At 51.8% G+C, this 25,763-nt stretch overlaps 1 protein-coding gene across 4 annotated transcripts in view; it reads right to left on the minus strand.

Moving 5' to 3' along the window:
- Positions 1-25,763, minus strand: part of LOC146808616 (NACHT, LRR and PYD domains-containing protein 12-like) — a 493,486-nt gene that overhangs the window by 222,484 nt on the left and 245,239 nt on the right. For all 4 annotated transcript variants that reach the window (XM_085623630.1, XM_085623628.1, XM_085623629.1 and 1 more), the window contains one exon: positions 22,241-22,411. In XM_085623630.1, the coding sequence (XP_085479756.1) occupies positions 22,241-22,411 (171 nt within the window). The remainder of the gene's footprint in view (positions 1-22,240; positions 22,412-25,763) is intronic.

Here is a 25,763-nt window from a genome sequence, read left to right on the forward strand (position 1 = left end):
CGACATCCGTGTCAAATACTGCCCTGCCCTCTACGGAGCAAGTACATCCAAACTCCCGGAAAACTAGTACACATCCAGGGTGCATCTGCACACCTCAGCTTCAACATCCGGCACCCCAGCCACATCACCGTCCAGCAGAGATAGCTGCAATGGATAACTGTGTGATGCAGGATGACCTTCAGACTCCCCACCCACACTCAGGAGGCAGGCCACAACCCCGACCCAAAACCAACCTTGTACCACTGTCATCCGAGACCCCGTTGGGCCATCTCCGTGCATCCAACCTTGCCCTGGCCACCATTCTTCACATCCACCGTACTCCAGCATGCAGGACATAGTTATCCCACCTGGGAAAACATACCTGGGACTCCCTCCCCGGGAACCTCCACATGAGCCATGACCTCTACGCCTTAATGATACTCTTCCAAATAGGTCTGTCCGCACAGTATTGCAAGCCCCCCTCAGCAGCCAGAGGCCATCACAGGTGAGTATTGTGCTCCATGTCTGCATTGAATGATACATTGTGACCCATGTGTGTCCTGTACCAGACTCAGATCCTAGAGTATGGATGGGTGGAGTTAGTTCAAGACTCAGGCATAGTTTGACATTTACACACACATATGTTGTGGACTAATGCAAAATGACTGCAACATCTCATGATACAAAATAAATATTTTTATTTGCGGTGGGGTACGTGTTTTGGTAGATGAAATGAGGTGCTCTACCGGGTGCATGGAATCCAAAGTTCACAGGGGGAGATGGTATCCTTGGCATTAGAAGTCCTCAGAGTCCAGACCACAGTGTTGGTCATCATTGGTCAGACTGTGACCAGCAAGTTCATGTGGCAGAGAAGGTCATTGGATGTGGTGCTGCTGTTGCGCCAGAGGGCCAGGTGCCAAGCCAGGTGACCTGGGAGATGTGGATGGTCCGCTGCCTCTCACGGTCTTTTCCGTGGACAACCCACCTTCCTCCGGGGACCCTCAGATGCAGGCCTTGACGATGTTTGGGACGCTCCGTCGGACGAATCCTCCTCCTCCTCCTCCCTCCCTGTGGCTGGTGCTGGTCTGCGCCTGGTGTCACAGGGAGGGTTGCCCATGTTGTTGGCGATCCGATGGAGTGAATGGCTTATGTCCCTTTGCACCGCCAGGAGCTCACCCAGTCTTGCCTCCATCCATCCTTGGTGTTGTTGTTGACTGGCATATTGCTCGGCCTGCAGGTTCTTCATCTCGTCGAGGGTCCCCTTCATCTCTGTGAGGCTCCCCACTACCTGGCTGATGCCCCTGGTGTCACGCCGGTATGTGTCCAGGATGTGGCGTATGTGTGACATACCGGTTCCCTCAGCTGGCTGGTCAGGTTCGCGCCTCCGCCTGCCTCCACTCCCATCACCCCTGCCCAAACAAGCCTGGCCTGCCGTTGTGGGCACATCGTGTCTACGGGACCCCTGAGGGATGGCATTTGCAGGGTTGCCTGCCTCCTCCTGGGTGCCCGGAGAACATTGTCCCTCCTGGTCAGACTGGCTGTGTTGTTCAGTGCGAGCAGGGCTCCTGGGTGTCTCCTGGGATGTGGCAGGAATGGGGGTGGTGGTTGGCACAGATGTACCTGAAGCAGGTGCTGCAGGGGCTTGGGCACCAGAGGGTCCAGGTTGGTCGTGGTCATCCACGGAGTGGTGAGAGTCGTCGCTGCTGGTGGGATCATCTTCACGCCGAGCCTGGGACAGTGATTGTTCCCCCCCATTGTTGGGGGGAGATCCATGACGTTGCCCTGTGTGTGAGAGAGAGACAATGTCAATGCTGTTTCATGCGACATCCATGTTTCAGAGATATTCAAGTTGGCACAGTTCCTCCAGGTAGTTGGATGTGCCTAGCAATCCTCTCAATGTCCACTTGTGGATGGGTATGTTGCAGGGGACAGATTGATATGTTCTCCTGAGTATTTGACCTGTAGATTTTTGGCTAGGATGCTTATTTGGGTATGGATTGATCTTGTTGTGTCACATGTCCATTGTGAGAGTGGCTAAATCCGTTCCCTTCCCCTGGGGTGTGTGCTTGTGTAAGGGGGTGTGTGTGTGACAGGGCCTGCTGTTGTGTGTAGTGTGAGTTGGCATTGGGTCTCCCAGGTGATGTGTCTGTCCCCTCATGGTGCATGCTGGCATGAACGTGAGTGTGATTTCCTGTGCCAGATATCTGAGCTTGTGGAGTTGGTGTTTGAGTGTACAGTGGTCACAGGAGGGCCTTGTGCTGCCTACAGCAAGGCCAAGTGTCAGCTACCTTGTCAGTACTTAGCCAGTCCCTGTGCCTTGGGCATGGTGCATGTGTATGTACCTAGGCCATATGGGCTGAGGGCATTGGTGTCTGATTCAGAGTTGAACAATGTGTTTTGTGAGGCCCACCCTCCCAGCATCCCGGACATCCAGTCTTGGGTTTGTGTTTTGTGTAGCCTGGGACATGGCATGGCCTTGCTTAGTGAATGGGGCATGGACATGTTAGTGGCATGAGCGTGGTTTTTGAGTGTTGTTGTGTCCGGTGAGGGCTTGGGGCTAGTTGCGTGCATTTGGTGTATTTGGGGTGTGGATGCCATTGCCCCCATGTTAGGTAAGTAGTTTGTGTACTCACCAGGCTCTGCGACTCCTTTGACTCCGTGTACTCCCACCGGCGGAAGCAGGGCCATCACCTTCTCCTTCCAGGGATGGTAATGTACGGGTCTGCGGAGCAGCCCACCTCCAGTGATGTTGCTCTGGCCGTATTCCTCGTTCATTTTCCGCTTGACTGCCCTCCGCAGATCGTACCACCTGGCTTGGCATTCATGCCTGGTCCTTCGGATGGGCGCAACAGCATTCACCTTATTGACGATCCTCTGCCACAGGCTAGTTTTTTGGGCTATGCTGGTCTGTCTAACCAATGTTCCAAACAGCTGTGGCTCGACTCTGATGACTTTGTTGACAAGGAGGTCCAGCTCCACCCTTGTGAACTTTGGATTCTTGTCTGTGGGCATGATAAGGGGTGTGGGTGTGGATGGTTGTGGGTGTGTGGGTGTGAATGTGATGGTGTGTGTGTGAATGTGAAGAGGGGGTGTTTGTGAAGGAGGTTGTGTGAAGGTGTGTAAGTTAAGGTGTAGTTCAGGTGTAAGTAAGGTGCAGTTGTTTGTCTGTGGGGTCTGGCAGCAGTGGGTCTGTTGCAAAGGCTCATGGGTTGTGTGTGTGGGCCCTTTTTATTGGTCCATTTGTGGGTGTGGCTGGGTTTGAATTTGTGGTGGGTGTGTTATAAGAGGTGGTTGTGATTTAGGGCCTCTGTTTGCCTGTTTGGATGTGCCAGGTCAGTCATTGAGATGTATTTTGTCATGTAGACGTGTTTTGTGGTGTTGTGCGAGTCGAATTGACCCTCCTTGTGCTGTTTTACAGTGTCCTGGTTCTGTCCGAGTCTTTTTCTCGTAGGTAAGGTCCGTACATACGTGATGCTGGGTGAGGGTGCTGGGGTACGGTGTTGGGGTACGGTGCGTACAGGTACGAGGCTGGGGTACGGGCCTGGGGTGCAGCGCGTACAGGTGGGGGGCTGGGGTATGGTGTTGGGGTACGGTGTGTACAAGTGCGGGGCTGGGGTACGGTGCATACAGGTGCGGGGCTGGGGTATGGTGTTGGGGTATGGTGCGTACAGGTGCGGGGCTGAGGCACGGGCCTGGGGTGCGGCGCTTACAGGCACTACGGTCCTGGGGTACGGTGCGTACAGGTACGGGGCTGGGAGACGGGCCTGGGGTGCGGCGCGTACAGGTGCAGGGCTGGGGTACGGTCCTGGGATACGGTGCGTACAGGTACGGGGCTGGGGTACGCGCCTGGGGTGTGGCGCGTACAGGTGGGGGGCTGGGGTGCGGGCCTGGGGTACGGTGCGTACAGATGCGGGGCTGGGAGACGGGCCTGGGGTGCGGTGCGTACAGGCACTACGGTCCTGGGGTACGGTGCGTACAGGTACGGGGCTGGGATACGGGCCTGGGGAGCGGCGCGTACAGGTGGGGGGCTGGGGTACGGTGTTGGGGTACGGTGCGTACAGGTACGGGGCTGAGAGACGGGCCTGGGGTGCGGCACGTACAGGTGCGGGGCTGGGGTACGGTCCTGGGGTACCGTGCGTACAGGTACGGGGCTGGGGTACGCACCTGGGGTGCGGCGCGTACAGGTGCCGGGCTGGGGTACGGTCCTGGGGTACGGTGCGGAGGGGGGGGTACGGTGCTGACATACGGGGGTACGGTGCTGACATATGCGGGTGGAGGGGGGCTGTGCGACTCGTAACCCGGGCACAAGTTTACCCGTGTACATGTGTGCTACAGCGTTCGCTCCGTACGGGTCCTTTTTACATGCGGTTGTGTATTCGGACGGGCGGTACGGATCGTACTTGCGCGCTTGGACTTCTGTTTTACGATTTGCATGTAAAAATGTCCGGCTCCCTCTCGTACACTTTTCCCGACGCTATTCGTATGTATTTTTAACGTACGAATCGTACTTCGCCGGTTGTAGGGCACGAATCGTACGTAAAAATATACGGATACGAGTCGTACGCAAAGTTTTATTAACGGATCGGAATCGGCACCTTAGTGTCCAGCGCCTACCCCAATTTAATACTGAGTAGAGTGGGACTAGTAAATTAATTAAGTTTAGTGTCCAGCACTTAACCAAATTTAATCATGACTGGAGTGGGAATAGTAAATTAATTAAGTTGAGTGTCCAGCATCTACCCCAATTAAATACTGACTGGAGTGGGAATAGTAAATTAATTAAATTTAGTGTCCAGCACCTACCCCAATTTAATCATGACTGGAGTGGGAATAGTAAATTAATTACGTTTAGTGTCCAGCACCTACCCCAATTTAATCATGAGTGGAGTGGGAATAGTAAATTAATTAAGTATAAACTCCAGCACCTACCCCAATTTAATCATGACTGGGGTAGGAATAGTAAATTAATTAAGTATAAAGTCCAGCACCTACCCCAATTAAATATTGACTGGAGTGGGAATAGTAAATTAATTAAATTTAGTATCCAGCATCTACCCCAATTAAATATTGACTGGAGTGGGAATAGTAAATTAATTACGTTTAGTGTCCAGCACTGACCCCTATTTAATCATGACTGGAGTGGGAATAGTAAATTAATTAAGCTTAGTGTTCAGCACCTCCCCCAATTAAATAATAAATGGAGTGGGAATAGTAAATTAATTAAGTTTAGTGTCCAGCACCTACCCCAATTTAATCATGACTGGAGTGGGAATAGTAAGTTAATTAAGTATAAAGTCCAGCACCTACCCCAATTAAATATTGACTGGAGTGGGAATAGTAAATTAATTAAATTTAGTATCCAGCATCTACCCCAATTAAATATTGACTGGAGTGAGAATAGTAAATTAATTACGTTTATTGTCCAGCACTGACCCCAATTTAATCATGACTGGAGTGGGAATAGTAAATTAATTAAGCTTAGTGTTCAGCACCTCCATCAATTAAATAATACATGGAGTGGGAATAGTAAATTAATTAAGTGTAGTGTCCAGAACCAACTCCAATTTAATCATGACTGGTGTGGGAATAGTACATTAATTAAGTTTAGTGTCCAGCACCTACCCCAATTAAATAATAAATGGAGTGGGAATAGTATATTAATTGTTTGGTGTCCAGCACCTACCCCAATTAAATAATAAATGGAGTGGGAATAGTAAATTAATTAAGTTTAGTGTCCAGCATGTACCCCAATTTATTCATGTCTGGAGTGGGAACAATAAATTAATTAAGCTTACTGTCCAGCACCTACCCCAATTAAATAATAAATGGAGTGGGAATAGTAAATTAATTTAGTTTAGTGTCCAGCACCTGCACAATTTAATCATGACTGGAGTGGGTATAATAAATTAATCAACTTTAGTGTCCAGCTCCTACCCCAATTTAATATTGACTAGAGTGGGAATAGTAAATACATTTTATTTAGTGTCCAGTACCTACCCCAATGTAATCAGGACTGGAGTGGGAGTAGTAAATTAATTAAGTTTGGTGCCCAGCTCCTACCCCAATTAAATACTGACTGGAGGGGGAATAGTAAATTAATTAAGTTTAGTGTCCAGCACCTTCCCCAATTAAATACTGACTGGAGTGTGAATAGTAAATTAATTAAGCTTAGTGTCCAGCACCTTCCCCAATGAAATACTGATTGGAGTGTGAATAGTAAATTAATTAAGTTTAGTCTCCAGCACCTAGCCGAATTAAATATTGACTGGAGTGGGAATAGTAAATTAATTAAGTTTAGTGTCCAGCACCTACTCCAATTAAATATTGACTGGAGTGTGAATAGTAAATTAATTAGGTTTAGTGCCCAGCATCTACCCCAATTAAATATTGACTGGAGTGGTAATAGTAAATTAAATAAGTTTAGTGTCCAGCAACTACCCAAATTAAATATTGACTGGAGTGGGAATTGTAAATTAATTAAGTTTAGAATCCAGCACCTATCCCAATTAAATATTAACTGGAGTGGGATTAGTAAATTAATTACTTTTAGTGTCCAGAATCTACCCCATTTAAATATTGACTGGAGTGGGAATAGTAAATAAATTAAGTTTAGTGTCCAGCACCTACTCCAATTAAATACTGACTGGAGTGTGAATAGTAAATTAATTAAGTTTAGTGTCCAGCACCTTCCCCAATTAAATACTGACTGGAGTGTGAATAGTAAATTAATTAAGTTTAGTGTCCAGCACCTAGCCGAATTAAATATTGACTGGAGCGGGAATAGTAAATTAATTAAGTTTAGTGTCCAGCACCTACTCCAATTAAATACTGACTGGAGTGTGAATAGTAAATTAATTAAGTTTAGTGTCCAGCACCTACTCCAATTAAATGCTGACTGGAGTGGGAATAGTAAATTAATTAGGTTTAGTGCCCAGCATCTACCCCAATTAAATATTGACTGGAGTGGTAATAGTAAATTAAATCAGTTTAGTGTCCAGCAACTACCCAAATTAAATATTGACTGGAGTGGGAATTGTAAATTAATTAAGTTTAGAATCCAGCACCTATCCCAATTAAATATTAACTGGAGTGGAGTTAGTAAATTAATTACTTTTAGTGTCCAGAATCTACCCCATTTAAATATTGACTGGAGTGGGAATAGTAAATAAATTAAGTTTAGTGTCCAGCACCTACTCCAATTAAATATTGGCTGGCGTGGGAATAGTAAATTAATTAAGTTTAGTATCCAGCATCTATCCCAATTAAATATTGACTGGAGTGGGAAACAATCAATCAATCACCACATTTGTAAAGTGCACTACTTACCGTGAGGATCTCAAGGCGCTGCGGGGTGGGGGGGAATGCTGCTACTGCTCGAATAGCCAGGTCTTGAGGAGTCTTCTGAAGGTCAGCAGGTCCTGGGTTTGCCGGAGGGGGAGGGGGAGGGTGTTACAGGTCTTGGCGGCGAGGTGGGAGAATGATCTGCTGCCAGAGGTCGCTCTTCGGATGCGGGGGACTTTGGCGAGTGTGAGGTTGGTGGAGCGGAGCTGGGGTTGGGGGTGTAGAAGCTGAGTCGTCTGTTGAGGTAAGCTGGTCCGGTGTTGTGGAGTGCTTTGTGAGCCTGGGTGAGGAGCTTGAAGGTGATCCTCTTGTTGACGGGCAGCTAGTGCAGGTCTCTTAGGTGTGGTGTGATGTGGCTGCGGCGAGGGATGGCGAGGATCAGTCACGCAGAGGCGTTACTTTTTTTAATTAATTACGTTTAGTGGCCAGCATCCAGCACCTACCCCAATTAAATGCTGACTGGAGTGGGAATAGAAAATTAATTAGGTTTACTGTCCAGCACCTACCCCAATTAAATAGTGACTGGAGTGTGAATAGTAAATTAATTTAGTTTAGTGTCCAGCATCTACCCCAATTAAATAGTGACTGGAGTGGGAATAGTAAATTATTTAAGTTTAGAGTCCAGCACTGTAGGAGAGTAGGATCTGCCTCGTATGTTGCCCCCACTTTTTTTCTGATGTTAACACTCGTTTCTGGCTATAGTCTGGCTGGGACCCTGCTAATCAGGTCCCCAGCCTCTCTGTTCTCTCTAAACAACTTGGAGTGCATATTAGGTGCACTAGTGATTGGATACTGTGGGGCCTTGTGAGCCCCTAGTATATGGTACCTTAGGTACCAAGGGCATAGGTACTTCACAGGCCTACCAGAGGCTTAAGCATGTATCATGCCACCCCTGGGAAGCAGTCTAAATCTGACACCACAGGCCTGCTACTGCAGCCTGGGTGAGGTAGTGTTAGCACTCCTCACTGAGATATAGGTTCACTATATCTCACCCTGCACACACATATAAACCTATCAGTCACCCCTAAGGCAGGCCCTATCAACCCTGAGGGCAGGGTGCTTGGTTCCCATGTGAGGGGTGCCTCTGCCTGAACAGAGCCCCTCTGCAGCTCTCAGAGTCCATTCTCTGGGGCTGTTTGTTAATGCGGTCAAACCATATACTCTTAAATGCATTATAACCTCGCGGTAAATACTAACTCTGGGATGGCTGCATTAAAACATGTCGTGTTTGGTGTCAAACACTTTGGAATCATACCCCCATACCAGTAGCTGGTGTGGGAGTATGATCCCACCCTTCTAGAGGGATAGACATGTACCCACTGTGGAAACACTGTAGAATCCTGAAGATCCCTGGCATCACAAAATGGATGCCACCAGTCACAGACACTGGGCTGCCCTCCTGCTGCTGACCGAAACTCGCAGTGGAGGAGGCCCAACAATAGGCATCCTGTCACAGGGAGGTGTAACCACCTCCCACACAGGGTTTAGTGTATTGAGGCTGGGTGGGTGCACTCCTAGAGTGCTTTGAAGTCCTGCACTGAGGGAGCAGTAGGCTTCTCTGTGCATACACCAGTTCAAACCAGCTCAGGGGCTACCTGCCCCTGCTCTGGCACGAAACTGGACAAAGGGAAGTGGGTGGAGGCACCCACTCCCCTGACCCTCCCATAGGTGGGGTCATAGAGCTAGTCCCTCCCTTCCTTTCAGTATAAGTTAGGGAACCCTTGCCATTGCAAATTAGATATCCCTGGACGACGCTCTGAAGAAGAATCCTGGACCTTCGACGTTCCATTACCTCTGGAAGACAGAACAATCTCCCTTGGAGTCAAGGAGTGACTCCCCTGCTTGGCAGGCATCCAATCTTGCAATCAACGGTCGCAAACTTTCCCGCTCCTGCCGGAGTCCGAAGTTCCTGCAGCCCAGGAAGAGGATTTCCTGACTTCTCCAAGGCCATCGTGAGTCTCCAGCGACGCTGAGGAAAGTGGACCCAACGAGTGACGAGGAACCGCAATACCTGTGTACCATGCCCTATTTTCGTGTGCAACCCCTTCACGATGTTCTACGAACTGGTGCATTGGACCATGTGTGCATCCTGGACCTTGTGGCTGAAGAATCAAGACACGTATGATCACCTGAAATCACCCGACGACTGTGGGCATCCATTTCCTTGCCCCGGGTCACTGCCAAGTGACTTTGAACACTGTCCCCTCTGCTTTCAGGTCTTTCTTCTTCTGAATCCAGCTTTGGATTCCACTGGACACTTCTCCTGTCTTCACAAGCAGCAAGTCTTCTTTGGCTCCCATTGAAAACAGCGCCGCGACCCGACACCAAAAGACACCTATGCACCCGGCTTCCCTGGGTGAGGTAACTCCAGCACTACAGTGCTCCTGTGGGTGTTGGCTCTAGAACTACTTACCCTGTAAGTGACTTGCTTTTAGACTCTCCCAAAGTATCCTTAAACTCTAAATTTCCAATCGCGACTTGCTCCATTGAAGTCAATTGGGATCCGCAGCTGTGTTCTCACACTGCATGCATCTCCCGTGGGTCCTTTACTTACCTGCCTTGGGTGGATTAGTGAGACCCCAGCGCTTCTGAAGGCCCTACGCCTTGTCCCTTTGCAAGTCGTTATTCTTAAGTCTCTTTTTTAGTATATCGTCTGGTACGCCCCTAGGGCCCCAGCCATATTTGTGCTTAACTTGTTGTGAAATGTTGATTTATTCATATGTTCCTGGCTTCTAATCTCATAAAGAGATTAGCAGAGAGTTGTTAGTAATAAATACATATATATTTTATATATATATACCTGTGTGGTGTCCTTTCATTTAGTAATTCAAGAGATTATAAGGTAAAACAAGCTGCTTTACATTCCTCTAAAGACTTAGCCTGAAGGCTGCTCTCCATAGCTACCACTAGGATAGCTTTCTTTAAAAGGTTGTCTTAAACCTACTACCATAGGAGTCGAATTGTACTGGTGCAAGGTGCCCACTTTAACTAGTGACCAGCATATACCAGGCCAACTTCTCACAAGCACCTACCCCAATTAAATATTGACTGGAGTGGGAATAGTAAATTAATTTTATTTAGTGTCCAGTACCTACCTCAATGTAATCAGGACTGGAGTGGGAGTAGTAAATTAATTATGTTTAGTGTCCAACACCTACTCCAATTAAATACTGACTGGAGTGGGAATAGTAAGGAATATGCTACTTACCAGTATGCATCTGTTCTTGGCATGTAGAGCTGCAGATATACACACTGTGCATAGATCGCCATCTGGTGTTGGGCCCGGATGTTTGCAGTTGTTTTTCCTCTTGGAAAGTCTTTGGAAGTCACGAGGTATGTGACTCCTCATTTGGATCATATTGCGCATGGGCTTCGGCTCCATCCTCAGATTGTTTTTCGCCAGCGGGGAAATGATGGAGCGTAGTAATAAGCAGTGAAGATGTCCATGTGCGCTGTATCTAAATAAGATAAACTGGAAACAGATAAAGGTAGCCGGGGAGGCGGGTGGGCGTGTGTAGATCTGCAGCTCTACATGCCAAGAACAGATGCATACTGGTAAGTAGCATATTCTGTTCGAGGCATATGAGCTGCAGATTACATACTGTGCATAGATTATATAGCAGTACTCGCTCCTAGCAGCGACCACCAGTATCTGTTGCAGTTGTTTGAAACAGTGTTTTGAGGACAGCCTGGCCCACACTAGCTTGTTGCTTAGTTTGCACATCTACACAATAGTGTTTAGTGAAAGTGTGCGGTGTAGACCATGTAGCTGCTTTGCAGATATCATCTAAGGAGATGTTCCCTAAAAATGCCATGGAAGCCCCTATCTTACGTGTAGAGTGGGCTTTAGGGGGAACAGATAGCATGCGTTTTGCTTTGTGGTAGCAAATCTGTATGCATTTAACAATCCACCTAGCTATCCCAGATTTGGAGATGGGGTTGCCTTTGTGTGTTGGTGAGAAAGACACAAACAGTTGTTTGGTCTTACGAAAGGGTTGTGTTCTCTCGATGTAGTAGACTAAGGCTCGTTTGACATCTAGTGTGTGGAGAGCTCTTTCTGCAATGGTTTGAGGCTGCGAGAAGAATACGGCCAGTTCCACAGATTGGTTTAGGTGAAAGGGAGAAATTACTTTTGGGAGGAATTTAGGATTAGTGCGGAGAACCACCTTGTTCTGGTGCATTTGCAGAAAGGGTTCTTGAATGGTGAGTGATTGTATCTCACTGACCCTTCTGAGGGAAGTAATAGCTACAAGAAAAGCAGTTTTTCATGTTAGGAATTGAAGTTCACATCTGTGTAGAGGTTCAAAGGGAGGTCCCATTAGTCTGGTGAGAACGATGTTTAGGTTCCACACAGGTGAGGGTGGTACGCTGGGGGGAATCAACCTTTTGAGGCCTTCCATGAAGGCTTTAATGGCAGGTACTCTAAAGAGAGATAGATGTTGCCTGTTTTGTAAATAAGCTGCTATGGCTGCAAGGTGCAGTCTAATAGACGTGTAGGCTAGGTTAGATCTTTGTAGGTGTAGTAAATAGCCTATGATGTGTTGAATGGACACATCTAGGGGATTGAAGTTATTGTTGTGACAATAGATCACAAACTGTTTCCACTTGGCTGCATAGCAAGCTCTAGTGGTAGATCGTCTAGCTTCTCTAATGACGTTCATACAGTCAGGGGGAAGATTTAGATAACCGAATTCTAGGATTTCAGGAGCCAGATCGCACGGTTGAGCTGAGCTGGGTCCGGGTGCCTGATCTCTCCATGGTTCTGGGTTAAGAGGCGTGGAGAGAGGTGTAACTTTTGGTGCGGTACTACAGATAGTTCCAGGAGTGTGGTGTACCACGGCTGTCTGGCCCAAGTTGGAGCTACTAGGATGAGAGTGAGGGAGTGTTGCTGTAGTTTGCGCACCACTAATGAAATGAGTGGGAAAGGCGTACGCAAATCTGCCTGACCAGTTCATCCATATCGCATTGCCTTTGGACAATGGGTGTGGATACCTGGCGGCGAAGCTTGGGCATTTGGCTTATTCGTGGGTGGCGAAGAGGTCTATCTGTGGATGCCCCCACATTTGAAAGTACGGGTGTAGAACTTGTGGATGGAGTGCCCACTCGTGGATCTGTTGTGTTTGTCTGCTCAGCAGATCAGCCATAGTGTTTTGGACTCCTGGGACATGTTGGGCTAGGAGAAAGATTTTTTGGGGTATGGCCCATCTCCATATGTTCTGTGCTAGCTGAGAGAGCTGCAGAGAGTGTGTGCTGCCTTGTTTTTGTATATAGTTCATGGCTGACATGTTGTTTGTGCGGATTAGGACGGCCTTGCCTGAGACATGGGTTTGAAAAGCCTTTAGGGCTAAGAATATGGCTAGTAACTCCAGATGGTTGATGTGGAGTAGCTTTTGTTGAGGTGTCCACCTGCCCTGCATGGTGTGATGTAGTAGGTGAGCTTCCCATCCGGAGAGCGATGCGTCCGCTGTCAGTACTATCTGAGGAACCGGTTCCAGGAACGGTCGTCCTTGGAAAGGTTTTTGGTGGTCCAACACTGCAGAGAGCGATGGGCACGACCGTCTGCCAACACCAGATCTGTCAATTGACCCTGGGCCTAGTTCCATTGGCGCACTAAGCACTGTTGGAGAGGACGCATCTGGAGTCTTGCGTGAGGTACTATGAATATGCAAGAGGCCATCATTCCTATAAGTTGCATGAACACTCGAGCTGGAAGAGAGTGTTCCGGTTGAAATGTGGCACGTAGAGCCTGAATGCTTGCTATCCTGGCAGGACTGGGATAGGCTAGCGCTTTTGAGGTCTCTATGGTGGCACCGAGGTATTGTTTTACGTGGGACGGTTGCAGATGGGACTTTGTGTGGTTTACTGTGAAGCCCAGTTGGTGAAGTAGTTGGATAGTGGTGTGAGTGTGTTGTACACACTGGTTGTGTGAGTTGGCTCTTATGAGCCAGTCGTCTAGGTATGGGAAGACGTGGATGTGTTGTCTTCGCAGGTGTGCTGCCACTACCGTTAGGCACTTGATAAATACCCGTGGTGCTGTGGTGACTCCGAATGGGAGCACTTTGAATTGATAGTGTTGACCGTCCACTACAAATCGGAGAAACTTTCTGTGAGCCTTGTGAACGGGAATGTGGAACTAGGCATCCTTGAGGTCTAGGGTGGCAAGGAAGTCGTTCTGGGAGAGTAGGGGAAGTAAGTGCTGGAGTGTGACGATATGGAAATGTGTTGGAAGGCGTTCACCGGGGAGGCTGCGGAATGCGTTCCTGCCCACCCGGAGACCCACCTTTCCCAGAGTTAGGCCGAGCAAGAGCGGGGAGGCCCTTCCTGGAAGGGTCTCGTACCTAGGATCGCACACGCTGCGCTTACTCTCTTCTGATAGAGGGACACCACACAGTAGTTCTTCGTAAGACAATATACTTTATCGTTAGTTGTAAGGGATCTTTATGATCCGTAAGGCAGGTACAGAATTAGTGCCACAAGCGGTGGCGATCTCGTGATGGGGGGTATGGGGGTAGCGGGACAGTCTTTGAGTCAGTGTCTCTGCGGAGTATCCGGCGCACAGCTCTCAATCCTCGAGCTGAGGGGATGTTGTTTCTCTCGGCAATCTCTGCCGCTTCTCTTGGAGGAGGGGGCCGCGAGTCACTCAGCAGGCACAGGAGGTTCGTAGTTCAGGGAGCCGCGACGGCGTCAGCAGGGCTCAGATGGTTCAGAGTTCGGGGAGCCGCGACAGCGTCAGCAGGGCTCAGATGGTTCAGAGTTCGGGGAGCCGCGACAGCGTCAGCAGGGCTCAAATGGTTCAGAGTTCGGGGAGCCGCGGCCGCGTCAGCAGGGCTCAGGTGGTTCAGAGTTCGGGAAGCCGCGACAGCGTCAGCAGGGCTCAGATGGTTCAGGGTTCGGGGAGCCGCGACAGCGTCAGCAGGGCTCAGATGGTTCAAAGTTCGGGTAGCGTTCTTCGGTTCGGGGAGCGATCGAGCCGCGACCAGGTCAGCAGGCTCTCGTCAGTCCAGGTCTTCTCTGCCTCCCGTCCCGTCCGCACCCCTTGTTATACTTCCCCTCCTCTTTGAAGTCCGGAGTCCTCGCCGAGAGGGGTCTTGGTGCCTGGGGGGCGGTGTGTCGGGCTTCCTGTCGCTCGGCCCTTTGATCTGTTCAGGTGGGTCCGGGAGGGACTCCAGACACCCAGCAGGCGAGGCGGCCACCCACCGGGGGCCTGGTGGTCGATCAAAACCTCCCTTGGGGAAGAGACCAGAGGTGTGACAGGGTCGGCGCCTCTCGGTCTGGCTTGGGGGGTTTCACTCTCCCTCGGCCGGGCATGCGTGTTGGGGGTCTGGCCGGCCATCGGGATGTTGGGCCATGGTGGCCGGAAGTCTGTGACATCGAGGATCGGTGCGGTTGCAGGGTGGCTTGCTGGTCAGGAGGGCCCACGCCACGAGGCCGGTCTCACATGCGCCCCCCCCCAGCTGAAAGGCGGGGAGAACTACCCATCCACTTGGGGGTTCTCCTCGCTGAAGCGGAAGAATCGGGACAGGCCGTCCGCGTTGGCGTGGTCCGTCCCGGGGCGATGTTCCACAGTGAAATCCATCCCCTGGAGGGAGATGGACCAGCGTAGCAGTTTGGGGTTTTCCCCTCGCATCTGCATCAACCACCGCAAGGGTCGGTGATCGGTTTGCACTCGGAAGTGTGTTCCGAACTGGTAGGGCCGTAGCTTTTTGAGGGCCCAGACTACTGCGAAGGTCTCTCTTTCAATTGTGCTCCACCGCTGTTCTCGGGGCAGCAACCTTCGGCTGATGAAGGCTATGGGCTGATCTATACCTTTGTCGTTGAACTGTGAGAAGACTGCCCCGATGCCGTGTTCCAAGGCGTCCGTCTGGACCACAAACTCCTGGGTGTAGTCGGGGGCTTTAAGCACCGGAGCAGTACATATAGCGGTTTTTAGGGTGTCGAACGCTTTCTGGCATGGGGGAGTCCATTGTACTCTCTTGGGGTGTTTTTTGGAGGTTAGCTCTGTGAGGGGGCCTGCGATGCTGCCATAGTTCTTAATAAACCTCCGGTAGTAACCGGTGAGGCCCAGGAAGGCCCGGACTTCCGTTTGGGTCGTTGGGGGTTCCCAGGACAAGATGGCATCGATCTTTGGCTGGAGGGGGGCGACCTGTCCGCTTCCCACTTGGTGCCCCAGATAGGTTACGGAGCCTTGCCCAATTTGACATTTGCTGGCTTTGATGGTGAGGCCGGCCTGGCGCAGAGCCAGCAGGACTCGTCGGAGGTGCTGGAGGTGCTCGGTCCATTGGGAGCTGAATACCGCTATATCGTCAAGGTACGCTGCGCGGAACCCCTCGAGTCCGGACAGGACCCTGTTCACCAGCCGCTGGAAGGTGGCCGGGGCATTCTTCATTCCAAACGGCATCACCCTAAAGCGGTAGTGCCCATCCGGGGTGGAGAAGGCGGAGCGCTCCTTGGCTCCCTCGGTGAGGGCAATCTGCCATATCCACAAGTTAGGTCGAAGGTGCTGAGGTAGCGAGCGGCCCGAGGCGGTCAATGAGCTCGTCTGCGCGGGGGATAGGGTGAGCGTCCGCTCGGGTGACCGCGTTGAGTCCTCGGTAGTCCACACAAAACCTCAGCTCGGGGGCGACACCAGGGGCAGCCGCTTTCGGAACCAGGACTACCGGGCTGGCCCAGGGGCTGTCGGAGGGTTCAATCACCCCGAGGGCCAACATCTTCGCTACCTCGGTCTGGATGCAGGTTCGGACCCGATCAGGGACCCGGTAGGCCCGGTGTCTCACTGGCGGGATGTCGCCGGTGTTCACGCCGTGGACACACCAGTCGGTGACCCCAGGGGTTAGGGAGAAGAGGTCCGCGAACTGCCTTAGTAGCTGGCAGCAGTCGTCGGACTGTTGGGCTGTGAGGGCGGTTGACAGTCTCACCCCCTCCACGGAACCATCGGTCTCTTTCGCCCCCAGGGGGTCTGGAAGGGGCTCGGTGTCTTCTTCGGCCCCATCGTCGGTGGCCAGGAGTAAACTCAACTCCGTCCTCACAAAGTGGGGTTGGAGGCGGTTCACGTGGAGGACCCGGAGGGGGTTCCGTGGGGACTGCACATCGACGAGATAGGTGACTTTGCTCTTCCGCTCGACCACCTTGAAGGGTCCAGTCCATTTATCTTGGAGGGCGCAGGGTTTCACCGGGGCCATGACCCAGACTTGTTGGCCCGGCTGAAACTTGACCAGCGTAGCATTCTGGTCATACCAGCGCTTCATCTCTTCCTGGCTAGCCTCGAGGTTCGCCTCTGCGAGTTCTCGGAATTTCCGGGTCTGGTTGTGGAGCGCCAAGATGTATCGTAACACATCCGGAGGGGTCCCCCGGAGAGTCGTCTCCCAACCCTCCTTGACCAGGCTCAGGGGTCCCCGGACGGGGTGTCCGTATAGCAGTTCGAATGGGCTGAACCCCAGGGATTTTTGTGGGACCTCTCGGTAGGCGAACAGGAGGCATGGGAGGAGGACGTCCCATCTCCGGCGTAGAGGTTCTTCGAGGCCCATGATCATTCCTTTCAGTGTCCTGTTAAATCGCTCGACTAGGCCATTCCCTTTGGGGTGGTATGGGGTGGTGAACTTGTACGATACTCCGCACTGCTGCCATAGGGACCTCATGTATTTGGAGATAAAGTTCGTGCCCCGATCACTCACGACTTCGCGGGGGAATCCCACGCGGGAGAAGATCCCCATCAAGGCCCGGCCTACCACGGGGGCCATCACGGTGCGGAGGGGGATGGCTTCGGGGTAGCGTGTGGCATGGTCCACCAGGACGAGGATGAACCGGTGGCCCTGGGTGGTCTTGGGGTCCAGCGGTCCCACGATGTCGATTCCTACCCGCTCAAAAGGGGTACTGACGACGGGGAAGGGTTGTAGCGGAGCCTTGCGCTTCCCCCCACTCTTTCCGCTGGCCTGGCACGTGAGGCAGGACTTGCAGTGGGCCTCCACATTTGCTCGCATCTTGGGCCAATAGAAGTGGGTGACGAGTCGCGGGTAGGTCTTATCTTGGCCTAAGTGTCCGGCCAGGGGTACATCATGGGCCAGGCCCAGGAGGAGATTTCGGAAGCGCAGGGGTACCACCAGTACTCGGGCCGAGCCCAACTCGGCCGACTTCTGTTCGCTGTACAGGAGGCCATTTTCCCAGTATACCCAGTGGGTGCCGGTCCGGTCGCCTGCTGCTTGGGCCTCGGCCTGCTGTCGGGGTCCAATGAGAGCAGGGCAGGTGGATTGTTCTTAGCAGAATTCTTCTCGGGAGGGGCCTCCCTCGCAGTGCCACTGGGCCATTTCTGGCAGGTCCCCGAGCTCGGTCAGGGGTTCGGGGTCTGGAAGCACGGACCCCTCGTCGGGAACGGTCGCTTTGTCCGGAAGGGGGTCGTCGGGCTCGGGTGGTGCATCCCGGACCTCGGGGATGGTGGCGGTGTTCAGCGGCAGGGCCTCCCCTCCCTCGGAGGAAGGCAATCTGAGAGTCATCGAGCACGTGGTGGCGCATACCCACTCGGGTAGGCCCATCATCTTGAGATGGGCTCTTTGTTCCACTTGTCCCCACGGGGAATTCTCAAGGTCGTTGCCCAGGAGGCAGTCTACGGGCTGGGAGGTTCGGACTGCCACCTTCAACTTGCCGGTGACTCCCCCCCCATTCGAAGGGAACAAGGGCCATCTGGCAGAGGCTCTCGGAATTGTCTGACGATATGACTGGACAAAAGGCGTCGGGCAGGATCTGATCTTCGGAGACCAGGTGACAGTGAACCGCCGCGACACTCGCCCCCGTGTCCCAGAGGCCCTCGACGCGGTGACCATTGACCGTCACCTGCTGTCAGTACTTCTTCGTGTTGGCGGGCAGGGACGTTCCGGGGACCATCTCTCGGTCCCCTAGGGAGACCAAGGCCATGGCGGCTGGTTCCCATTCTTCGGAGTCTTCCATCTCTTCCCCCAGGGCTACGGAGGCCATTTGTCGAGCCGGCGGGGTTGTCGTGGCGGGTCGTTGGTACATGGGACATTGAGGGTCGCTGGCATAGTGTCCGGTCTGTTGGTAGGGAAAACAGGTGATCCTCACTCGGGGCCCGACCTCCCCTGTGGCCCGGTGCTGGCCGGAGATGGAGCTGGAAAGGGTGGAGGTTGTCCTCTGGGGGGACTGAGCTGGGATCCCCCCGGGAGTTCTCTTGGCCGGCCTTGATTCCCTCCGCCCCTCTGGCGGGGGGGTCCCTGACTGTGGCGACCGTAGTCTCCCACGGGACCCCGGGAGGCCCGGGTGTTTACCCATCGGTCAGCCTCGACGGCCAGTTTTCGAGGGTCCGTGAGTTTGCTGTCCAGGAGGTGCTGGCGCAACTCCACAAAGCAATTGGCGGACAAGTGTTCCCATGCGATTAGGTCGAACAGCTCCTCAAAGGTGGAGACCTTGCTGCCCTTGATCCACCCGTCCAAGGCCCGGCTGTAAAAGTTCACGTACTCCACCCAGGTGGTACCGGGTATCTTCTTGCAGTCTCTAAATCGTTGCCGGTACATTTCAGGGGTGAGCCCATATCTGGCTACTAGGGCCTCTTTCATGTGACTGTAGGAGTTCAGCACCGTGGAGGGCAGGTCCAGCAGGGTATTTCTCCCCTCGCTCAGGAACCGGCTCCACAGCCCAGCCCCCCAGTCTTTCTGCGGGACTCGGTGGGAGGTCATGGCGACTTCGTAGGCCTTGAACCATTGCTGGATGTCGTCGTTCTTATAGTATTCCTTCACCACATCCTTGGGGATGTGGCCCTTTGGTTCCACGACGGAGGAGAGGGGTTGAGTTTCCGAGGGTCTGGCCTCCGCATTCTTAGCCTTGAACTCGATTTCTTTCAGGCTACGTTCGTGCTCCAGTTGGAGTTTTCTTTCTTCGTGTTCTCTCTGTCGTTTCTTTTCCTCGAGTTCTCCTTGTAGGCGTAACTGTTCTACCGCCAGCTTCTTTTCGGCCAGTTTTAGCTCTCCCTCGATTTTTAATTTTGCTAGTTCTAGTTCGTGGTTGCGACCTCTTTCTCGGTCCGCTAGCTCCTCTGGGGATAGGCCCCCCTCGGGGGCGCCGTTCCTCCCCGGGGTGCTTCGTGGTTCGTTTGGCGGCTCTCCTTCTGTTTGTGTCCGGGGAGCTCCTGCCTCGACCCAGGTTTTTAATGCTCCCTGGAAGTCCTCTTTCGTGCTTAGTCCGGTGGTAGCGATTCCAAGGTCTTTGCAAAATTGTTTCAGTTCTCGGTGCGTATAAGATTCCAACTGGTCCTCTCGGAATGTCGTGCTCGTGTTGGTACCTGCGGCACCTAGGGAGGTTTCTCCTTCCATTTCTTCTTGGTAGTGCGTCAGCCGTTTACTGTACGATCTCTAGGTGTTGGCTCGGATCCCGTCGCCTGCCACCAAATGTTGGAAGGCGTTCACCGGGGAGGCTGCGGAATGCGTTCCTGCCCACCCGGAGACCCACCTTTCCCAGAGTTAGGCCGAGCAAGAGCGGGGAGGCCCTTCCTGGAAGGGTCTCGTACCTAGGATCGCACACGCTGCTCTTACTCTCTTCTGATAGAGGGACACCACACAGTAGTTCTTCGTAAGACAATATACTTTATCGTTAGTTGTAAGGGATCTTTATGATCCGGAAGGCAGGTACAGAATTAGTGCCACAAGCGGTGGCGATCTCGTGATGGGGGTATGGGGGTAGCGGGACAGTCTTTGAGTCAGTGTCTCTGCGGAGTATCTGGCGCACAGCTCTCAACCCTCGAGCTGAGGGGATGTTGTTTCTCTCGGCAATCTCTGCCGCTTCTCTTGGAGGAGGGGGCCGCGAGTCACTCAGCAGGCACAGGAGGTTCGTAGTTCGAGGAGCCGCGACGGCGTCAGCAGGGCTCAGATGGTTCAGAGTTTGGGGAGCCGCGACGGCGTCAGCAGGGCTCAGATGGTTCAGAGTTCGGGGAGCCGCGACAGCGTCAGCAGGGCTCAGATGGTTCAGAGTTCGGGGAGCCGCGACAGCGTCAGCAGGGCTCAGATGTTTCAGAGTTCGGGGAGCGTTCTTCGGTTCGGGGAGCGATCGAGCCGCGACCAGGTCAGCAGGCTCTTGTCAGTCGAGGTCTTCTCTGCCTCCCGTCCCGTCCGCACCCCTTGTTATACTTCCCCTCCTCTTTGAAGTCCGGAGTCCTCGCCGAGAGGGGTCTTGGTGCCTGGGGGGCGGTGTGTCGGGCTTCCTGTCGCTCGGCCCTTTGATCGAAACCTCCCTTGGGGAAGAGACCAGAGGTGTGACAGGGTCGGCGCCTCTCGGTCTGGCTTGGGGGGTTTCACTCTCCCTCGGCCGGGCATGCGTGTTGGGGGTCTGGCCGGCCATCGGGATGTTGGGCCATGGTGGCCGGAAGTCTGTGACATCGAGGATCGGTGCGGTTGCAGGGTGGCTTGCTGGTCGGTAGGGCCCATGCCACGAGGCCGGTCTCACAAAATGGTCTGAGTGTATGTAGTGATTTAGGGGTCTGAGGTCCAGGATGGGCCTTAGAGTGTCGTCCCTTTTTGGCATGAGAAAATATAGGGAGTAAACTCCTATATTTTGTTGGTGGGCAGGAACTGGTTCTATCGCACTTTTTAGTAGGAGGGAGATTACCTCCTTCTTTAGAAGTGACAAATGTTCCTGTGACATTGGGCGCTGTTTGGGTGGAATGTTTGGGGGGTAGTTGTTAGTTCGAGGCAGTAGCCTGACCGAATTATCTGCGTTACCTATTTGTCTGAGGTGATGGTAGTCCAGACAGGAAGGAAATTGTGGAGTCTGTCCCCGACCAGAGTGGGATGGTCTGGGGGGAGTGGAGGGAAGTCATTGGGCAGGGGTGGAGCCAGAGCGGGAGGTGTTAGTTTTGCCTCTGCCTTTATTGTTGTTACCCCTGTAGCCGCCTCTCTGGTAACCCCTAGTGAAGGTGGATTGGGTAGGGGCTTTATAGGAAGTGGAGGCGCTGTCGGAGGAGTAGCCTCATGTATTTTGTTCAAACCGTAGTATCAGGCTCTATGGACTTTAGGCTTAGAGTCAGCGTGGGGGTGTCTGGTAACAATGCGAGAGTTGCTTCGCCTTTAGTAGCTCACAATGATTTTCCAAGATCAGAAGTAGCTCTCACTACAGAAAACGTATTCTACACCGACATCTGCTTTTGAATGCAGAGGGCAGATGTTTGGGTGAAGGTTGCCAAATGGCTCTAGAACACCCCTTGGAACATTTATCTTTGGGGTGTGAACCCCAAATATCTTCATTTGTTTGTGGGTTTACTGGGGTTATCCAGGCAACCATCGTGAATGACTGTCAGGGGCCTGTTACCCCAGCAGACAAATTAAATGGCCCCGACTGCTGTGCTTGCTGGCGACATGCCACCCACTCACAAACACACAGACACAAACACACAGCCTCAGAGAAACACACACTCCTGCTTCCAGCAGTGATGTTATATGACAGTGACAAGCAGCTGTCATTGGGCTGTCAAGAGGCTGAGACGGGACTTTAAGGAATGATTAAGGGGTTGTTCCACCTCCTACACCCCCTTCAAGTTACGCCCCTGACTATCTACGGTCAGATGTACTTTCCTAATTGTTTTGTCCATGTCCATCTTTAACATGGAAGTTTAAGGCCAGCAGCTGGTCTGTTGATTGACGGGGCATATAGTTGGAGAAGGTGCCGAGGCAGCTATGGACAGATCTGCGCTGTTGTTGACATTTTAGTCCAAACACCTGAAAAACAAGCTTTAAAGTGTGCTCTTCTTGTTCCAAAATCAGCTATCGGATTCGGATTCCCCCACTTCACAAACCACACTTATTGCTCACATTTTATTGCAATGGATTGGATGTGCCTTTCCCACAACATTATAAAATATATGTGTGAGCCCCTCCTTCGATGTATATTTAGAAATCAATGACGTGACGAGAACTGCACAGCTCTGTACCTCAGTGTGTGTACTTTGCAGCCAGGAAGTTTTAGGCCTTCACACAACTTCTTCACTCCAGTGTCTCCCAGCTTATTGTGGCTCAGGTCGAGCTCTGTGAGAGATGTGTTTGTTTCCAGGACAGAGGCGAGGTCTTCACAGCCGGAACCTCTGAGGGAGCAGCTACCCAACCTGCAGGACAGAAGAGATATGGAGAGGAGTAAAGCAGAGCACAGACAGGCGCGTCACAAGTTCAGTTTTATCTTCATTTCCTTCCCGTCCTTGACTTACTCCTCTTGTGAGAAGTTGGCCTGGCATATGCTGGTCACTAGTTATAGTGGCCACCTTGCACCAGTCCAATTCGACTCTTATGGTAGATAGGTTTAAGACAACCTTTTAAAGAAAGCTATCCTAGTGGTAGCTGTGGAGAGCAGATTAGAAGTCAGGAACATATGCAAATATCAATGTTTCACAATAAGTTAAGCACAAATATGGCTGGGACCCTATGGGCGTACCAGACCATATACTAAAAAAGAGGTTTAGGAATGTCGACTTGCAAGGGGACAAATCCTAGGGCCTGTAGAATCGCTGGGGCTTCACTAATCCACCCAAGGCAAGTGAGTAAAGGACCCACGGGAGACGCGTGCAGTGTGAGAACACAGCCGCAGGTTCCCTATTGATTTCAATGGAGCAAGTCGCGATTGGAATTTTAAAGTTTTAGGGTACTTCGGGAGAGTCTACAAGCAAGCCACTTACAAGGTAAGTAATTCGAGGGCCAACACACACAGGAACACCGGAGTGCACGAGTTACCTCACCCAGGGAAGCCGGGTGCAAAGTTGTCTTTTGGTGTCGGGTCGCGTCGTAATTTTCAATGGAAGCCAAAGAAGATTTGCTGCTTGTGAAGACTGGGGAAGTGTCCGGTGGAATCCAAGGCTGGAGTCAGAAGAAAGAAGGCCTGAAAGCAGAAGGGACAGTGTTCATAGTCACTTGCCAGTGACCCGGGGCCAGGAAGATGGATGTCCACGGTAGTCGGGTGACTTCAGGTGCTTCACAGGTGTCTTGACTCTTCAACCACGAGGTTCAGGAGGCGTTGATGATGACCAGGAGCTGGATTCGGAGTGTCCCATAAAGTCTGCAGTTGACTGAGGTGCTGGCAACCGGATTGGAGCCAACAAGCCTTGGCAACAGCAAGTCTCGTGGAAAGTGAAGAAAGTCAGCGGTGCAGACCAGCAAGGTCTGAGGGACTCACCCAGCAAAGGTAAGTGAGGGCAGGCCCGGAGCAACCAGGGGAGCCCTTTGGCTCGATGAGAAAGTCTTCAGGGGACCCACAAGCCAACAGGCAAGGGATCGCGAAGACGCCTTGTGAGGATTTACTTAACAGGAGCCCACGGTCACTCGGGACGAAGTAGGCCTCTGATCTTCAATGGAAATCCTGCTGGAGGCTTGGACCACACTTGGTCCAATGCACAAGTTCGTAGAGTGTTACGAAGGGAATGCACTCAAAAATAGTGCACGGTACCCGGGTATTGCTGTTCCTCGTCACTCGTGGGGTCCACTCGCCTCAGCTCTGCTGGGGACTCACAATGGCTGTCGAGAAGTCAGGAAATCCACTTCCAGGGCTGCAGGGACTTTGGACTCTAGCGGGAGCGGGAAAGTTTGTGACCGTTGATTCATGTTTTTGGTGCCTGCCAAGCAGAGGAATCACTCCTTGACTCCAAGGGAGATTCTTCAGTCTTCCAAAGGTAGTGGAACGTCGAAGGTCCAGGATTCTTCTTGTAGAGCGTCGTCCAGGGATATCTGATTTGCAATGGCAAGGTTTCCCTATCTTATACTGAAGGTAGGGGAGCAACTAGCTCTATGACCACTCCTATGGGAGGGTCAGTGGAGTGGGTGGTTACACCCACTTCCCTTTGTCCAGTTTCGCGCCAGAGCAGGGACAGGTAGCCCCTGAACCGGTTTGAGCTGGCATATGCACAGAGGAGCCTACTGCTCCCCCAGTGCAGGACTTCAAAGCACTCTAGGAGCGCACCCACCCAGCCCCAATACACTAAATCCTGTCTGGAAGGTGGTGACACCTCCCTGTGACAGGTTGCCTATTGTTGGGCCTCCTCCACTGCGAGTTTCGGTCATCAGCAGGAGGGCAGTCCAGTGTCTGTGCTGGTGGCATCCATTTTGTGATGCCAGGGCTCATTCAGATTTCTACAGTGTTTCCACAGTAGGTACATGTCTTCCCCTCTAGAAGGGTGGGATCATACTCCCACACCAGTTGCTGATGTGGGGGTATGATTCCAAGTTGTTTGACACCAAACACGACATGTTTTGATGCAGTCATTCCAAATTTAGCATTTACTGGTAGGTTATAATGCACTTAAGAGTATATGGTTTAACCGCATCCACAAATAGCCACAGAGAATAGACTCTGCCAGTTGCAGAGGGGCTCTGCTCATGCAGAGGCACCCCTCGCATTGTAAACCAAGCACCCTGCCCTCAGGATTGATAGGGCCTGCCTTAGGGGTGACTGAGAGGTTTATATGTGTGTGTATGGTGAGATATAGGGAACCTATACCTCAGTGAGGAGTGCTAATTCTACCTCACCCAGGCTGCAGTAGCAAGCCTGTGGTGTCAGATTTAGTCTGCTTCCCAGGGGTGGCATAATACATGCTTCAGCCCCTGGTAGGTCTGTGAAGTACCTATGCCCTTGGTACCTAAGGTACCATATACTGGGGGCTCATAAGGTACCACAGTATCCAATCACTAGTGCATCTAATATGCACACCAAGTCATTTAAAGGAGAAATTAGATAGGCTGGGGTCCTGGATAGCAGGATCCCAGCCAGACTAGTCAAAAACCATCAATGCACCAGGAAAAAAGTGGGGGCAACCATGCAGTCAGATTCCACCTTCCTACACCCCTCTAGTGACACATCCCACCTTACACATCCAACCACACCCTGTTTATATATGAATCTCACGAGGGGAGTTCTCAGTCTAGCAGAGGCAGAGCTAAATGTGCATATTAATATATTTATGAGTACGTGTTTCATGCTGGAGACCCTCTGCTGTGGTGTGAATGGTGAACTCACAACTTTAGCAGTTGTTGCAGCTAGTTGTACATTTACACAGGTTGTGATGCACACACAGAGATCTTTTCCTCAGAGGTCCCTGTGGGACGAGGTGTTTACTCTGCGGTTTTCATACAGAAGAGCACTGCACCCTCCAAGGATGTTATGTTTTGTCCTGCAGTTCTCTGAACACTAGATGGCAGCCTTGAGCCTTCGACGGCTTTCCATTTTACAGCCATTACGTTTCTCATTTACACATTATCTTTTCACGGCCAAGATGTAGCTCATTGAGCTTGAAGTCACAAGTTGTGCCCAGCAGTGCCCCCTGTGTCCCGGAAGTTGTCATTTCCTTACCTCCAAAACCTTACGGTGTTATACAGCGGGTGTGGTGAAAGAGGCCTCTGTTGTCATGTTTATGAAGTGACAATCCTTGACAAGGCCTTACACTCATATCCACCTCTGGGGGTGTCACGGACATGCAG

This window comes from Triturus cristatus, chromosome 8, assembly GCF_964204655.1.
Source record: "Triturus cristatus chromosome 8, aTriCri1.1, whole genome shotgun sequence".
Classification (NCBI taxonomy): Eukaryota; Metazoa; Chordata; class Amphibia; order Caudata; family Salamandridae; genus Triturus; species Triturus cristatus.